At 37.5% G+C, this 13,648-nt stretch overlaps 1 protein-coding gene across 2 annotated transcripts in view; it reads left to right on the top strand.

Moving 5' to 3' along the window:
* Positions 1–13,648, top strand: part of galnt14 (UDP-N-acetyl-alpha-D-galactosamine:polypeptide N-acetylgalactosaminyltransferase 14 (GalNAc-T14)) — a 153,792-nt gene that overhangs the window by 130,534 nt on the left and 9,610 nt on the right. For both annotated transcript variants that reach the window (XM_016677872.1, XM_007564779.2), the window contains exons 10-13: positions 1,432–1,558; positions 4,847–4,939; positions 6,122–6,205; positions 8,928–9,072. In XM_016677872.1, coding sequence (XP_016533358.1) covers positions 1,432–1,558; positions 4,847–4,939; positions 6,122–6,205; positions 8,928–9,072 — 449 coding nt within the window. The remainder of the gene's footprint in view (positions 1–1,431; positions 1,559–4,846; positions 4,940–6,121; positions 6,206–8,927; positions 9,073–13,648) is intronic.

Raw genomic sequence — 13,648 nt, forward strand, 5'->3', positions numbered from 1 at the left:
CTGTGTGCGTGTGTGTGTGTGTGTGTGTGTGTGTGCGTGTGTGTGTGTGTGTGTGTGTGTGTGCGCTGGGTCTCTGGCTGCTCTGCTGCTGCTCTCCTCAGATCAGTGAAACACTATTAGCCTGTTTTCTTCCCTCCCTGGCACACACACTCATTTGCTGTGTGTCATGTCTCTGTCAGTCTCCTCGGCTCTGTGTCGGTTATCTCCTCATCTCGCTGACTCTTCTTCTTCTCCTTTGTTCCGTCTGCTGTTTCATCTCTTCTTCCATCCCTGCCTCCAACTCATCAAACTCGGCCTGTGCTCTAATTTCCACTTCCTCTGCAGCTCTTCTTCTGCTCTTTCAGTCAAACTTTCTAAACTTTCAAAGTTCCCAGCTTTGGCTCTTTTAGTGGAGAAACTTTGTTTTCTCTGCTGGCCTAAACTCACCAACAGTTATAATCATATATATATAAATCAATACGCACAACCCCCCCAAAAAAAACACAAGTCAGCTTTATCTTTTACATTTGCCACTGCATTCAGAAACACATCCAATTTAAAGGTGACCTATTATGGATTATATAAAACATGTTCATTACATTTTTTTGCACAAAATCGCTCTAATATAAAGAGATTTTAATCTGTTCAGCTCATACTAAATGAGCTGTTTTAGCATGGTGGTGTATTAGGGTCACTGCAAATAGAAAAGAAAAGAGGAGTAAATTTCTCCAAATAAATTTTGAGATGAATCTCAGAAATTTTCTAGAAAAAAACAAAAAAAGTCTCAAAAGCTCAGAAAGTCAAAAAACTCTTCCACTTTTGGAAAATTGTAACTTCCAAGATATTTTTCTTTCCACAAAAAAGGTGGAAAACTATAAATTATCAGATATTTGTATAAATGAGAAGAAAGTGTTTGTAAATTGACATATTTAGGTTTGACTTTAGATTCTTTAGTTTAATTAACTTTCAGTATATATGTGGATCTCACTATTTATTTAAGCATTTCTCTTTTTTTACATTTTTTACATTGACTAACTGGTCGCAGGAAAAATAGTCTTAAAACCTCTTGAATTATGTAAAAGTGTCTTAAAGATTCATGACAAGAAATCCAGACAATGTCATTGTCATATTCTTTCTAAATATGATTCTGTACATTTAGAAAGTCTATAAACTATAATTATAAAGTTTTCACATTTGGGAAAAAATGGCTGGTAAATAAGCAGATTTGCACAAATTATTCATGAACGTTATAAATGGTTTATTGAACTGTCTGTAGGTTTGTAGTTTGATTGTTTGCTTCGTTTTAGTGATGTGAATAATGAATTATTGGACATGTAATTAATTATTAGACTGGCTTTTCACCAATACACAACCTGCAGGAGGAAATGGTGCCAGCATCTCTGCTTTTTAAAAATAAAGTTTGATATGATGTGTGTGTGTGTGTGTGTGCAGAGATCTCGTTCCGGGTCTGGCAGTGCGGTGGCAGTCTGGAGATCCTGCCCTGCAGCAGAGTTGGTCACGTCTTCAGGAAGAAACACCCGTACGTTTTCCCTGAAGGCAACGCCAACACCTACATCAAGTAAGACTTTTACAGTTTAACCTCAAACGTGTCACTGCTGTCACCTTACAACAACAACGAGGTCTAAATCCAGATGTTAGTCTTTATTTATGTGACATTACTGAAGGAGACCAAATGGAAAAGTCAAATATAATCTTAAGAAAAAACCCTTTATGATCAGAAGAGACAAAGATATTTGTTGAGGTAAAGCATGGTGGAGGTAGCATCATGCTGCGGTAATTAAACCCCTAAAATCTATGCATAGAAGAAAAAAGAGGACAAAATATCAAACAGACAGCTTGGACACAAATATTTTAATCTCAAAAGAACTAAAATAACTTGATTTTTGTTACTTGTCACATCGTTCAGCTGAGACAGCAGTGGTGTAGAAGGAAGAGTTTCTTCTGTGCGCATGCCACAGCCACCGCGCCGCAGCCACCGCGCCGCAGCCACCGCGCCGCAGCAGCCACCGCGCCGCAGCCACCGTGCCGCAGCAGCCGCGCTCCTCTCGCGCCTTTGTTAAGGTGGATTTACAGCTGCCCGGGAGCCTTTGAGCTGCCACTACAATATTATCCCATTAGCATAAGCTGTTTTCTTTCTGCGCGTCTTTCAAACGGAGACATGTTTGCAGGCAGCCCAGTAATCCACTAACATGCTCAGAACACGTGAATTGATCTGGTATTAACTGATCAATCAAGGCTGTAAGCAGATTATCTCGCCTTCAAATGATAGAATCAGGTCAAAGTTGATAAGGATTAAAACAAATAAGGAAATAAAACGCTGATAATTAAAATTAATTGCTTGTTTTTTAAAAATGCAAGTCATTATTACTGCCCTGAGCCGATGGCTACTGGTAAACGGTGAACATGACAAACTGGGAGACGTGAGGAAGAGCAACAGCTTAATTGCGACACTCCATCACTGCATTACTCGTGGGATCCACTAAACGCCGCAGACCGATGATTTATCTCAAAGATTATTCCTTCAGCTGTTCACTCACTCATTAACCTCTGGCTGTAAGCAAAACATTAAAGCTTCAAGGTGTGGGAGTTGAGTTGGCGGTGCGGTTTAATTGGCGGCGGCAGGCGGCGGTGACGGCAGGATGGAGGTTCGGCTCTCTGGCTGCCGAACGGCCCTTCAGAGCCGGGCGCCGTCCAAACCGCCCATTAAAGCTTATTGTTTTGTGTCAACTGCCTATTTCACAGCAACACTGAGATGCTTTTTTTCTCGCTCTTTAGTTGTTCATTTTTGCTCCCCGTTGGTCGTTACCGAGGCAACATCTGTTCTGCGAGGAGGATGATGACTTTAGTTTGCATCCCGACGACCTGATGTTTGCATCTCTGAAACAGAGCCGCGTTGCTCCGCTGCTTAATTAGCAGGAAGCTTCTCTGTTGGCAGACAGGATTATGAATTATGCTCCACCAAAAATTGCTGCTTGATAACTCGATTACAAAGATTATGCTGTTTCCTTCCTTGTGCTTTGTGTAAATGCGCGCGCGTCTGGAGTCGCTAATTTAAAGCCCTCGCGCGACACGTATTTATGTTTCTACGCCCACCAGCATTACGCGTCCGCTCTCTGTTCCGCGTTCATTAAAGCGCCGCGGCTGGCGCGTGTAATGCTCATAATGGAGGGTTTCCGTCAATTCAATGAGATCGCTCACAGCTCAGAGAAACTCTGCTAATAGCTAATTACAATAGAGACACACTGAGAGGGAAGGGAGAATGAGACAAAAGGGGAAAATGGGATGAGAGGCAGAGAAAATGGGCTTCACTGTGGCAGCAGTGTGGGTGAGTAAAGTGCAGTGGGTTGAATAGAAATGAGCTGATGGGATACAGACACAGAGATATGATTAAAGGATGATATAAACATGGTTTCATACCTGAAAATATGGAAGAGGATTAAAGGGCGGCTGAAAACAAAGGAAACAATTCTGACTTGAGTCTCAGAAATCTGACTTTTTTTATCTCAAAATTGTAACTTTAATCTCAGAATTCGGACTTTTTTCTGAGAGTTCTGATTTTTTTTAACTTTAATCTTAGGTTTCTGACTTTAATCTCACAATTGTGACTTTAATGTACTGACTTTTTTCTGAATTTTGTCTTTAATCTCAGAATTCAGAATTTTTCTTACTTTAATCTAAGAATTCTGATGTTAATCTAAGAATTCTGACTTTCCTCAGAATCAGAATTGTTGAAACTGTTTACGCACCATCAGACAAATCGATTCTTAAAACTCATCTTTCCAAATTTAGCACAAGCTTTCAGTGTTCATAAAAAAAAGGTTTACAAATCCAGGGGCATTTTTATTAGCTCTTTTTGCATTAAATTAAAAATTATTATCTATTATTATATTAAAATAGTAGACATACACCTAAGGATGTGTAGTTGTTTGAATTTTGACAGATTAAAACAGTATTAGAATTCATCAGAATTGTTTTCATTTGTTTTCAGTAGCCCTAATCCTCTTCTGTATGAAAACTTGTAAGCATTTCATGTACATGCGAGAAAAACCATCAGAAAGGTAAACCGTTAGCTCAGACATGTGTAACCGTAGCGATCCATCATCCAGATCTCATGGACGGTGGGCCGGGTTTCCTCTGCAGCAGCCGCATTTAAACGCAGCAGGTGACCCGGCCGAGCCTCCTGATGTCTGTTTTTATTTGTTTTCTCTGTCCTTCCTCCTGCAGCCTCTTCTTCATTCTCACCAGCAGGATCAGAATCAGAAACGACTCACAGAATGCTGATGAGAGAAAGTCCTGGTTGCACAGAAAAACACTAAGCTGTCATTATCAGCTTCCCAACTGTACAAAATACATCAAATAATGGAAACCCCTTTGATTTTCTACTCTGACGTGGTTCTGTGGAGCATTTAGTATCTTACCTGCAGTATACACCAGTCTGAGGGAACATTCCTATACATATGTATTAACAAATGTTCATGTATCAAAGTCTAATCTCTCTTTTTTATTTATTTGGGGGGGAAAGTACAATGAAACCTCCCTGTTTCCATTTTGGGAGCTCAGCCAATCAGCAACAAGGAAAATAAGTGTCATTCCTGGATTGGCTGCTGAGTGAACAGCAGGTAGCATTTTTCCTCCGTGTCTCTGATTCCTCAGCTGCGTTTTCTTTTGAATATTTTATAAATGCTCTACGAAAAAATCCACAAATAGTTTGAAGTAACTTTCCAAAAAAATCTGGAAGAAATGAATCCGTAAATTCTGAACCATGAACAGACAGGTGAAGAAAAAACAGAAATTAACTTTGTTTTGTGTTTTCCTGCATCGGTTTGTTTCTGTGCTGTGGAAACAGGAACACACGGCGCACAGCGGAGGTCTGGATGGACGACTTCAGCCTGTTTTACTACTCGGCCCGGCCGGCCGCGCGAGGGAAATCCTACGGAGAGTAAGACCAAGCAGAACCACGACACATTATTAGGGCAGCTAGAAAAAAAAAGTTAAAAATTTCCATCAAAAAACTCAGAAATTTTGAGATTAATCTCAGAAATTTTTGAGAAAAAAAACAAGAAAATTTCTGAAATTTTGCCAGAAAAAATTATGAAATTTTGAGATTTATTTCAGAAATTTTCTAGAAAAAGTTTAATAATTTCAAAAGTCAAAAATTTCCACCCACAAACTCAGAAATTTTGAGATTTATTTAATAAGTTCTCCAGGAAAAACTTGTAATTTCTGAGTTCCAGAAGTCAAACATTTGTGAGAAAAAACTCAAAGATTTTCATATTAATCTCAGAAATGTCATAGAAAAGCCTTTTATGAAATTCAGAACACTCCCAATAGTTTGACTTTTAAACTTTGAAAATGTTTGACTGTTTGAAATCTTGAAATTTCCAAGATTTTTTTCTAGAAAGTATCTGAAATTTATCTCAGAGATGTAATCCTTTTTTTCTGTCTAGTGGCCCTAATACACCAAATGCACATGTTATAAACTCACCTTGCTTCCTCACTGCTACATTATACTGTTATGAATTGTGCAGATTGACTCAGCGTAAAAAAAGAGTTTAATGCTCCCAACTGATGTGTTTGTTGTGATCTGAAAAGACATCAGTAGAAAACCTCTAGTCATTTAGGAATATCGTCATTGAGGCTGTTTGGGGATTTAGACTCTGGATTGATGCAGTCGGCAAACTAAAGGAGCTTTTCTCTACGTTGTAAAAGAGTCTTTTCTTGTATCCTCCAGTCTCCTGTGGTTAAACCAAAGAGGCTGATGAATCATTGCTGTGATGTGTTACTTTTATATTTTAAGCTAAGCTAAATGTTTCACCACACCGATGTGGTTTAATGGATTGTGCATTAGTGGCAGGTTTTCTTCGACATTCAGAGTCGGTGCAGCAGCAGCCAGACAGTCGTTGTGAAATGTCAGTTTATCTGTCAGGAACATGTGAATACTGACATTTCCACATCAGTTTATGTCTGGCTCCGTGTTAGTATTTCATTATCTGTCTCAGTGTTGTTCCTTATTATGGGTTGTTTCACATCCTGGCTCCGGAGTGTTAGCGCAGGTGCTAGTGGCTATCTGCTGTTTACCTGTCAGCCTGACTGGCTGCTGCTTTGTTTTTGTCTCTTCCAGCATTCGAGGCAGAGTCGAACTTCGGAAGAAGCTCAAGTGCAAATCCTTCAAGTGGTACTTGGACAATGTGTACCCCGAGCTCAAGTGAGAATGCATGTTTTTTTTTGTGTGTGTGTGTGTGTGTGTGTGTGCGTGTGTGTGTGTGTGTCTGTAAGTGCATGCCTCTTCAGGCTTATCTGTGCTGGAAAAGCTTCTGCTGAGCGTGCAAACTTAAAGGAGAAATTTCTAGGCTGATGCCAAAAGTGGCTTTATTACCGTCTGGATCATTGTTAGAAAAAAAGATTATTTTTGATCTTTTCATACTTTATTTGCTGTTGTAGAGTTTCGCTGACTCATGATGGTAGATCATCGTATGAAAAGATGCAGCACACTGCAAAGGTTAGAGTCCAACTTTCAGACTTTATTAACATGCAGAAGTGAGGCACACTAAGACTGATCAAAGCAGGCAAGTTTAGTTCAAAAGTTAAGTTTAAAAACGCATTAATCTTTGGAGTAATCAGAAACTTTGGTAAGAGGGAAGGTGGTAAAGAAAAGCATTGAATCATATCTAAAATGCTGCAGGAGCAGCATGTTGGAGTTTCTCTGATTTGGTTGTTTTGTAGACTTCTGGGTATAATTTTTTTGGGATGAGTTGTTTCTTTTTTGGACAATAATCCTGTCTGGATTCAGATGATGCAGCTGGAAGGATTTTGCTCTTATATTTTTAATTTCAGAAAGTTAGTTTGGTGTCAGATTTCAGGTATTATTTGCGTTTTTGCTGCCAGTTGTTAAACAACACCTTGTTGCCGATTAATCGGATCAATAAAATTAAAATTAAATGAGTTAATATAGAAATACAGCATGTTTAACACCTTTAATACATTTAATTCTGACATTAAATGCTTTTTTCATGACTGGCACGTTTTTTGATTAATGTCATTTTTATCCCAGTTTTCCTCTTTTTCAGGCAGTTAGAATTTACTCTCATTATTTATATATGTACCATAAACACATATATTTATTCTTTCTATAGTTTTATTTCTGTTTTTGAAAATCTACATTTTTTTCCATTTCTTTCTGCAGTCTCAGGTTGATTAATTTACTATTTTTCTAACTCGAGTCCAGATTTGTTGCTTTTCTAATTTGCAGATCCTGTCGTTTATTTCATTTAATCTTTTATTTGGTTCACATTCCTCTTGACCATGACAGACGATACGCAGTTAAAAAATACAATTATATGCAGTCAAGAACATCAGAACTACTTCTAAAAACATTTAAACATTTAAACAAATCACCGGTTCACAGAATGCTGTAAATGAACGTCATTAGCATAATTTGAATGTTTTGCGTTGTAGTGCAGTTAATCCTATTCTCTATTATAAAAGTTTCAGTTTCTTTTTTTATTAAACCTGTTTCCCTCAAAACTCTGTGGTTCTTCTTGCTGTAGATTAAATACTTTTCCAACTTAAATTAATTTTTAATCTCAACATGAAGGTCAGAAGCAGCTTTCCTCCATCCTTGATTAAGATAAATGAAGAGTCGCATCACATGTGACAGCAGCGTTATTATAGATGGAACATTTTAATTGGAAAACACACCAAAGACCCGAGTTCCGTATAAATCGACCTGCTTGTCCAGGTTTAAAGGAAAATAAAAGAGGAGAGTGATTTCCAACTACTCCGTCCGTCACGTACGCCACCCGTTTGAGTTCCTGAACGTCTCATTCGCTGCCTTTGTGAGCGAAATCTCTCACTCGGTCCTGATTGGCTCAGCTCCCCAGGGGTCCGGCTCCTCAGACTCACCACACACACCGTTCCTCACACACAAAAACACACTTCATGTCTCTTCCTTACAAAAACATAACAGCCATGCTACATGCAAACCATAAAAGCACACGTAAACATTGTTGCTCCATCCTTTTTAAAGCAGCCATTTATTCACTGGAGGCTGGTGCTAATCCCCCAGAATGAAATTAACAGGCTTCCTCTCAGGGGACAACAGACGTGACCCTTAAAACGCAGAATAACCTTTAACGGGTTATTAAAAGAGAAAGATAGCAGATTGAATTAATGCAGCACAGCTTAAACTCCAGTTTATGGCATAGCTAAAATTTGAACAAGAAAGGCTGAGAAAGTTTAATAAGGAGGAAGACTGTAGAAGAAACTTTTTGGACTAAGTGTAATTTTATGGCTATTTCAGGTCAACGGGTTATCGTCAGGAAAGTATGGAAAAATTTTGGCTTTTTGGCTCAGATAGATATTTACACATCAACTGAAGTTGATTTTTTAGGCAGACCTGTGAAGATGCTGCTGCAGTAATCAATGTGACTGAAGATAAACACATGGATGAGTTTCTCTAGATCCTGCTGAGACATCAGTCCTCTAATCCTGGAGATGTTCTTCAGGTGATAGAAGGCCGACTTTGTAACTGTCTTTATGTGGCTCTGAAGGTTCAGGTCAGAGTCCAATTACACTACGCTTGTTTCTAGCTGCAATAACTGAAGAATAAATATCAGGGTATTATGTTGGCATAAGGTATTATTGGTGTTTCAAACAGGTCTGTCTACCGTACTTTGTTTTCTTTGTTTGATGTTTATTTATGCATGTTTTCTTTATACGGACCACTTTGATGATATTTTTTATTTTAAATTTACTAACCAAACCTAAATAATCATCTGACTCATTTAAAAGAATGTCAGTTTGTTGAACAGCTGCGTTTTCATATATTTACTTATTCAAAATAACATACCAACAACACCAAAGAGTATTTTTGGTGTTTTAGTTTTTGTTCCTCCTTTTCCTTCTCACTAACATTTGCTCGTCTTCAGGGTCCCAGACGACTCGGACTCCCAGTCAGGTGTGATCCGACAGCGGCAGAACTGCCTGGAGTCCCGTCGGGTCGAGGGCCAGGAGATGCCTCTCCTCACACTGGGCCCCTGCGCAGGAGCAGAGGGGGGCCCCACCAGCAGTCAGGTAAGTCTGTCAGCATTTACCAGGAGAAAAGACACAGAAATAACTGTCTGGATACACAATGTGTTTGTGTTTCTATCATTCCTGGCCTGGAAAAAGGTAAATATGGCACAGATTTAGTTATTTTTCTTTCCATACAGTGACATTAACAGTGTTTTCCCCTTTCACATTATGTTCTGTCCATCAAACAAACTTTAATATCAGACAAAGCCAGCATTCATTCAGCACAAATCCATCTTTTTTATGCCACTTTTATCGTCCCAATTCCAATCTTTTCATCCCTCAAACAATCAGATTTTACTAATCAGATACGATAGTTTTCAAAGCCTCTGCAGTCAAAATGATCGTTCGTATTAAATTTCTCTTTAACATCATTGATGTGAAATGTGACAGAAAGAATTATGTCACATCAGAAGCAGCTGATGCTCCACAAAAGCTGCACTTTCTTTTGTCTCAGCTTCCTTCATTTTTTATGATCTCGTGACGATAATGTCGGCTCAAAAAACTTTAAAAATTATTCATTATCACTTCCTTAAACAGCCAGTTGCTGTGTGACGTCAACGTTCTTCTTCTGCACATGCGGGTTGCTTTGGAAATTAAAACCATTCACTGATTGGTAGGATGAATGACTACGCAATGAAACAAATCATATTTCAGTAAAAATTGGAATTGAGAATCAAAACCTGTGTGAACGTAGCCAAAGAGAAGCTGCTTAAATGGAAGAAGCAGTTTTCAAATGATTTATAAAAAAAAAAACTGACCAAACTAATCTGACCTAATGAGAAAATATGACACCTCCCTGCTCCATTGTTGAATCATTTACTAAATGACTCAGTTTCACCTTCAGACTGATTATTACTAGACATACAAACACAAAGTCAAACATTTATCAGTCCAGGATGGATTATAAAAACTTTTCTAAGGCTTTAGAATGAAGGAGAACGTGCAGCCATTATTTAGTCAGGCTATCTGCTCAGGTAGCTACACCACAACTGTATGTTTTTCATGAGTGAATATTCTCCAAATAAAAGCAGATATTGTTCTTGTAAGAATTTGTTTTTCAGCCTGCTGACTGGAAGTGTGCAGCAGCAGGTTGTGTAGAGGTAGAGCTGAGCTGCTGTTTGCTTCATGCAGCTGCAGAAAATTCCAGTTATTCTGTCATTTTCTCTGGAATCTCATTAAAATGATTTGAAACTTGGCAGAAAATAGGAGAGGATTTGATTATAAATATTTCAAGGTCTGCATTTCTGTCTACATTTTGTAATTCTTGTCTGAAAATCAATCAAACTGTTGCCTTCGTATTTTACCTTAACCAAAAAACAATTTCTTATCCAACAAATATTAAAATCCTGCTGAAAAAAAAGTTCCTGTTATTTTTAAGCATATCCATTTTGTTGTTTTTGTACATCCTGTTTCTATTAAATACGAGAACATTTAGGAGTGTCCAACATTGTTTGCAAACATCAAAAATGCAACTATTTGAATTAAAAAGCAAATCATGAAGCTGAGAAAATCTCAAGACATTTAGTTTGTGCAGAACAGAAAACAGATGATCAGTTTCTTTGTTCTGCTCTACGTCTCTGACTGTGTTCATTTTTCACTAACCAAGCACAGCAAAAGCCTGTGTGTGTGTGTGTGTGTGTGTGTGTGTGTGTGTGTGTGTGTGTGTGTGTGTGTGTGAGTGTTCTCCATCCTCTCAGTTATAATTAATACCCATAGGATTCTCATTATTCCACGTTTAGAGCGAGCGTGGAGGCTGTGATTCACGCTAACAAGTGGGCTTACAGAAAGCCAACATGTCAGCAGCTGAAATGCCTAAAGGCTGGAGAAAACTGCCTCTGACTTGAAGGTGGCTGATTAAAGTCCCACAGCTCCCAGTAAAACCAACTGGGAATGAGTGAGAATGAGAAACTGTCTGTTATCCAGAGGAGTCAAAAGAGAAACTAAAGCCTGTTCAGCTTAAAAGGGAAAACAGGAAGAATCTCCCAGTGTTGGAGGAAAATCAGAGGTGTTTACATTATAAATTATTTTTTCATTATTCTCTTTATACTCAAATGCTGCCAGAAAATTTACGGCAAACCAACTTTTATCTGACACAATTCTCATTTCTTTTCGCAACCTGGATATGAAAACATCTTTGAGTTTTTATTGTAAATTTATGCCACAGCAGGATAGATGGTTAACCCTGCTCATGTAGGATCAAATGAAATGTATTAATACTTCATATTTTACTCATCAGAAATCAGCAACGAGGATAAACCAGCAACATGACAGAAAAAATCATCATTAACAAGCAACACTGTGCAAAATAACATTACAGCATCATGCAAAGTGACATTACTCAAGAAACTGACAAGTTTTTGTCAAAAACAGAATCAAATGATACAATCTGGAATAATTCTCTAGTAACTACCCGTTTAAAAAGAAAAATAACCTTCCCTTCTTTTCTTAAATATGCTAAAAGTATTTTGGTGTACCTGCTAAAGGCTCTTTAATGATATAAAGTCATTCTGACTGGAGAACCAACAAGGATAAAAGCACATCTTGTGGGTCAGTGATTGGATTTATTCATATTTGCCAATTAAATTGAAGCTTAAAATTTTAAGCAACTGAATCTTCTCTCATGTAATAGCAGCTCAGCCTACAGCAGAGCTGAGCATGTTGTCCACACCAACACTTTTAATTGGCCCTGCAAATCAAGTCTGCAGGGCTCACTGCAAAGGGAGCACATTTTGGCCATTTAATTAAAAATAGTCACATTATAAACATTTACAACCAGAACAATCACCTTTTTCTGCTTGTTTGTTAGCTTTGAGTGTCATATTGTCAGCATTTAAGTGTTATTTTTGTTTTAAGAGCTGGAAATGCAGTTGCAGTTGTGCAGAGAAGAAAAATCTTGTAATTATTGTTGAAATACAGAACTTAATAGAAATAAACATCCATCAAATCAAATTCAAACTGGCAGTAAAGTTACTGATATCTACCAGCTGCATGTAACCAAAGCTACTTTAGTCAGTCTAATATTTCTGCCTTTTTGTCATAACTAAGTTGTTTATGCAGTTTTTAGTCTATTTTTCCTTGTGATGTATTTCGTGCATGTTTGTACCTGGGTAAAAATCCCTGAGGCAGAGCCTGTAATCACCCTGCAGATGAGAATGCGTTCTGCGTCAGTCATCTGTGACACAAATCAATCACACAGCTGCATTACCCAGAGGTGGACAGCTGTATTATAGACGGTAGGAAATCCATCTCTCTGAGCCACACAGCTGTGATTGTGAACATTAGTAATGTAATTACCTCTGAGGCTGTGAACGTGTGCATGGAAAGCAGGCGGATCAGCCAGCTTTTACCAGGTCTTATGTGGAGCCTCACTGCTTCCTGATTTTAACCTTTTATATGTTCTTGATTTACAGATTTCAAGTGAAGACAAAGAGAAAATTGATGTGGAGTCAGTTATAAATGAGCATATGTTAAATGTTGCATTTTGCTTTTGATTTAAAAACTTTAAAACAAACTCTAGTAACACACATAGATAAACCAGAGTGTTTGCGCATCCTAAAAAATCTTAAATTCTTGCATTCAAAATTAAGTCCTTAAAATATCTTAAATCTATAAAAAAAAAAATTCAAGTTGGCCTTAAATAAGTTAATCAAAGGTCTTAGATGTTGCTCTAGCCTGGCTTTAATCTCATGTAGTTTATTTGTCTTGGGACTTTTCTGTCAGGCAAAACAATGAAAAATCTTTATTACGCTCTTTGACTCGACTTCCTCAACTGCATCGAGTTTATTAGCTAGTTAGCTAGCTAGCTTTTTTTAGTCTTATGATTAGTGACTGTAAATTATCTTCTGTATGACATTCGTCTTTCCCACTGACTCATATCTGTTGCCAAATCATACAATGCTACTATATGAAATATGCTATTTTCTTTTGTATATTTCTGTCATTATACAAGTCTTAAATTCTAATCATAGTGATCTTAAAAATGTCTTAAATTTGAGTTGGTAAAACCTGCAGAAACCCTGATATACACACAATATATATATTTAAAAAAAACTTTAGAATACTAGGAAATAATTCAAATGTTTCTCCCTCATCTCAAAAAGTGAACATATTTCCAGCCTTTATTTCTTGTACTTTTGATGATTTTGGCTCAGAGGAAATAGAAACCCAAAATTATGTTCCTCAGAAAATGTTAATATTACATAAGTTAATGCGTAAATAAATGTTATTTTAAACAGAAATGTCAACCTTCTGAAAACTATATTAATTTTTTTAACATACTTTTTTCCTTCCACTCAACTTTCTATTCATATTCATGGACATGACACTCTGAACAATCAGCTTCTTTACTTTTTGTGGCTCCCCTTCAGGAAACTTTTGCATATATTTATAATTAAGGTGTAACATGAGTTTCTAATATCTAAGTTTTGCAAAATATTCACATTTTCTGAGACACCTCAACTTTGGATTTTCATCATCTGTGATCCAAAATCTTCAAAATTATTAGAAATAAAAACTTGAAATATTTTACTTGATGAAAATATGTAACATATGAGTTTCACTGTCTGAAATGGAGGAC

This window comes from Poecilia formosa, unplaced genomic scaffold (assembly GCF_000485575.1).
Source record: "Poecilia formosa unplaced genomic scaffold, Poecilia_formosa-5.1.2 Scaffold168, whole genome shotgun sequence".
In the NCBI taxonomy this organism is placed as follows: domain Eukaryota; kingdom Metazoa; phylum Chordata; class Actinopteri; order Cyprinodontiformes; family Poeciliidae; genus Poecilia; species Poecilia formosa.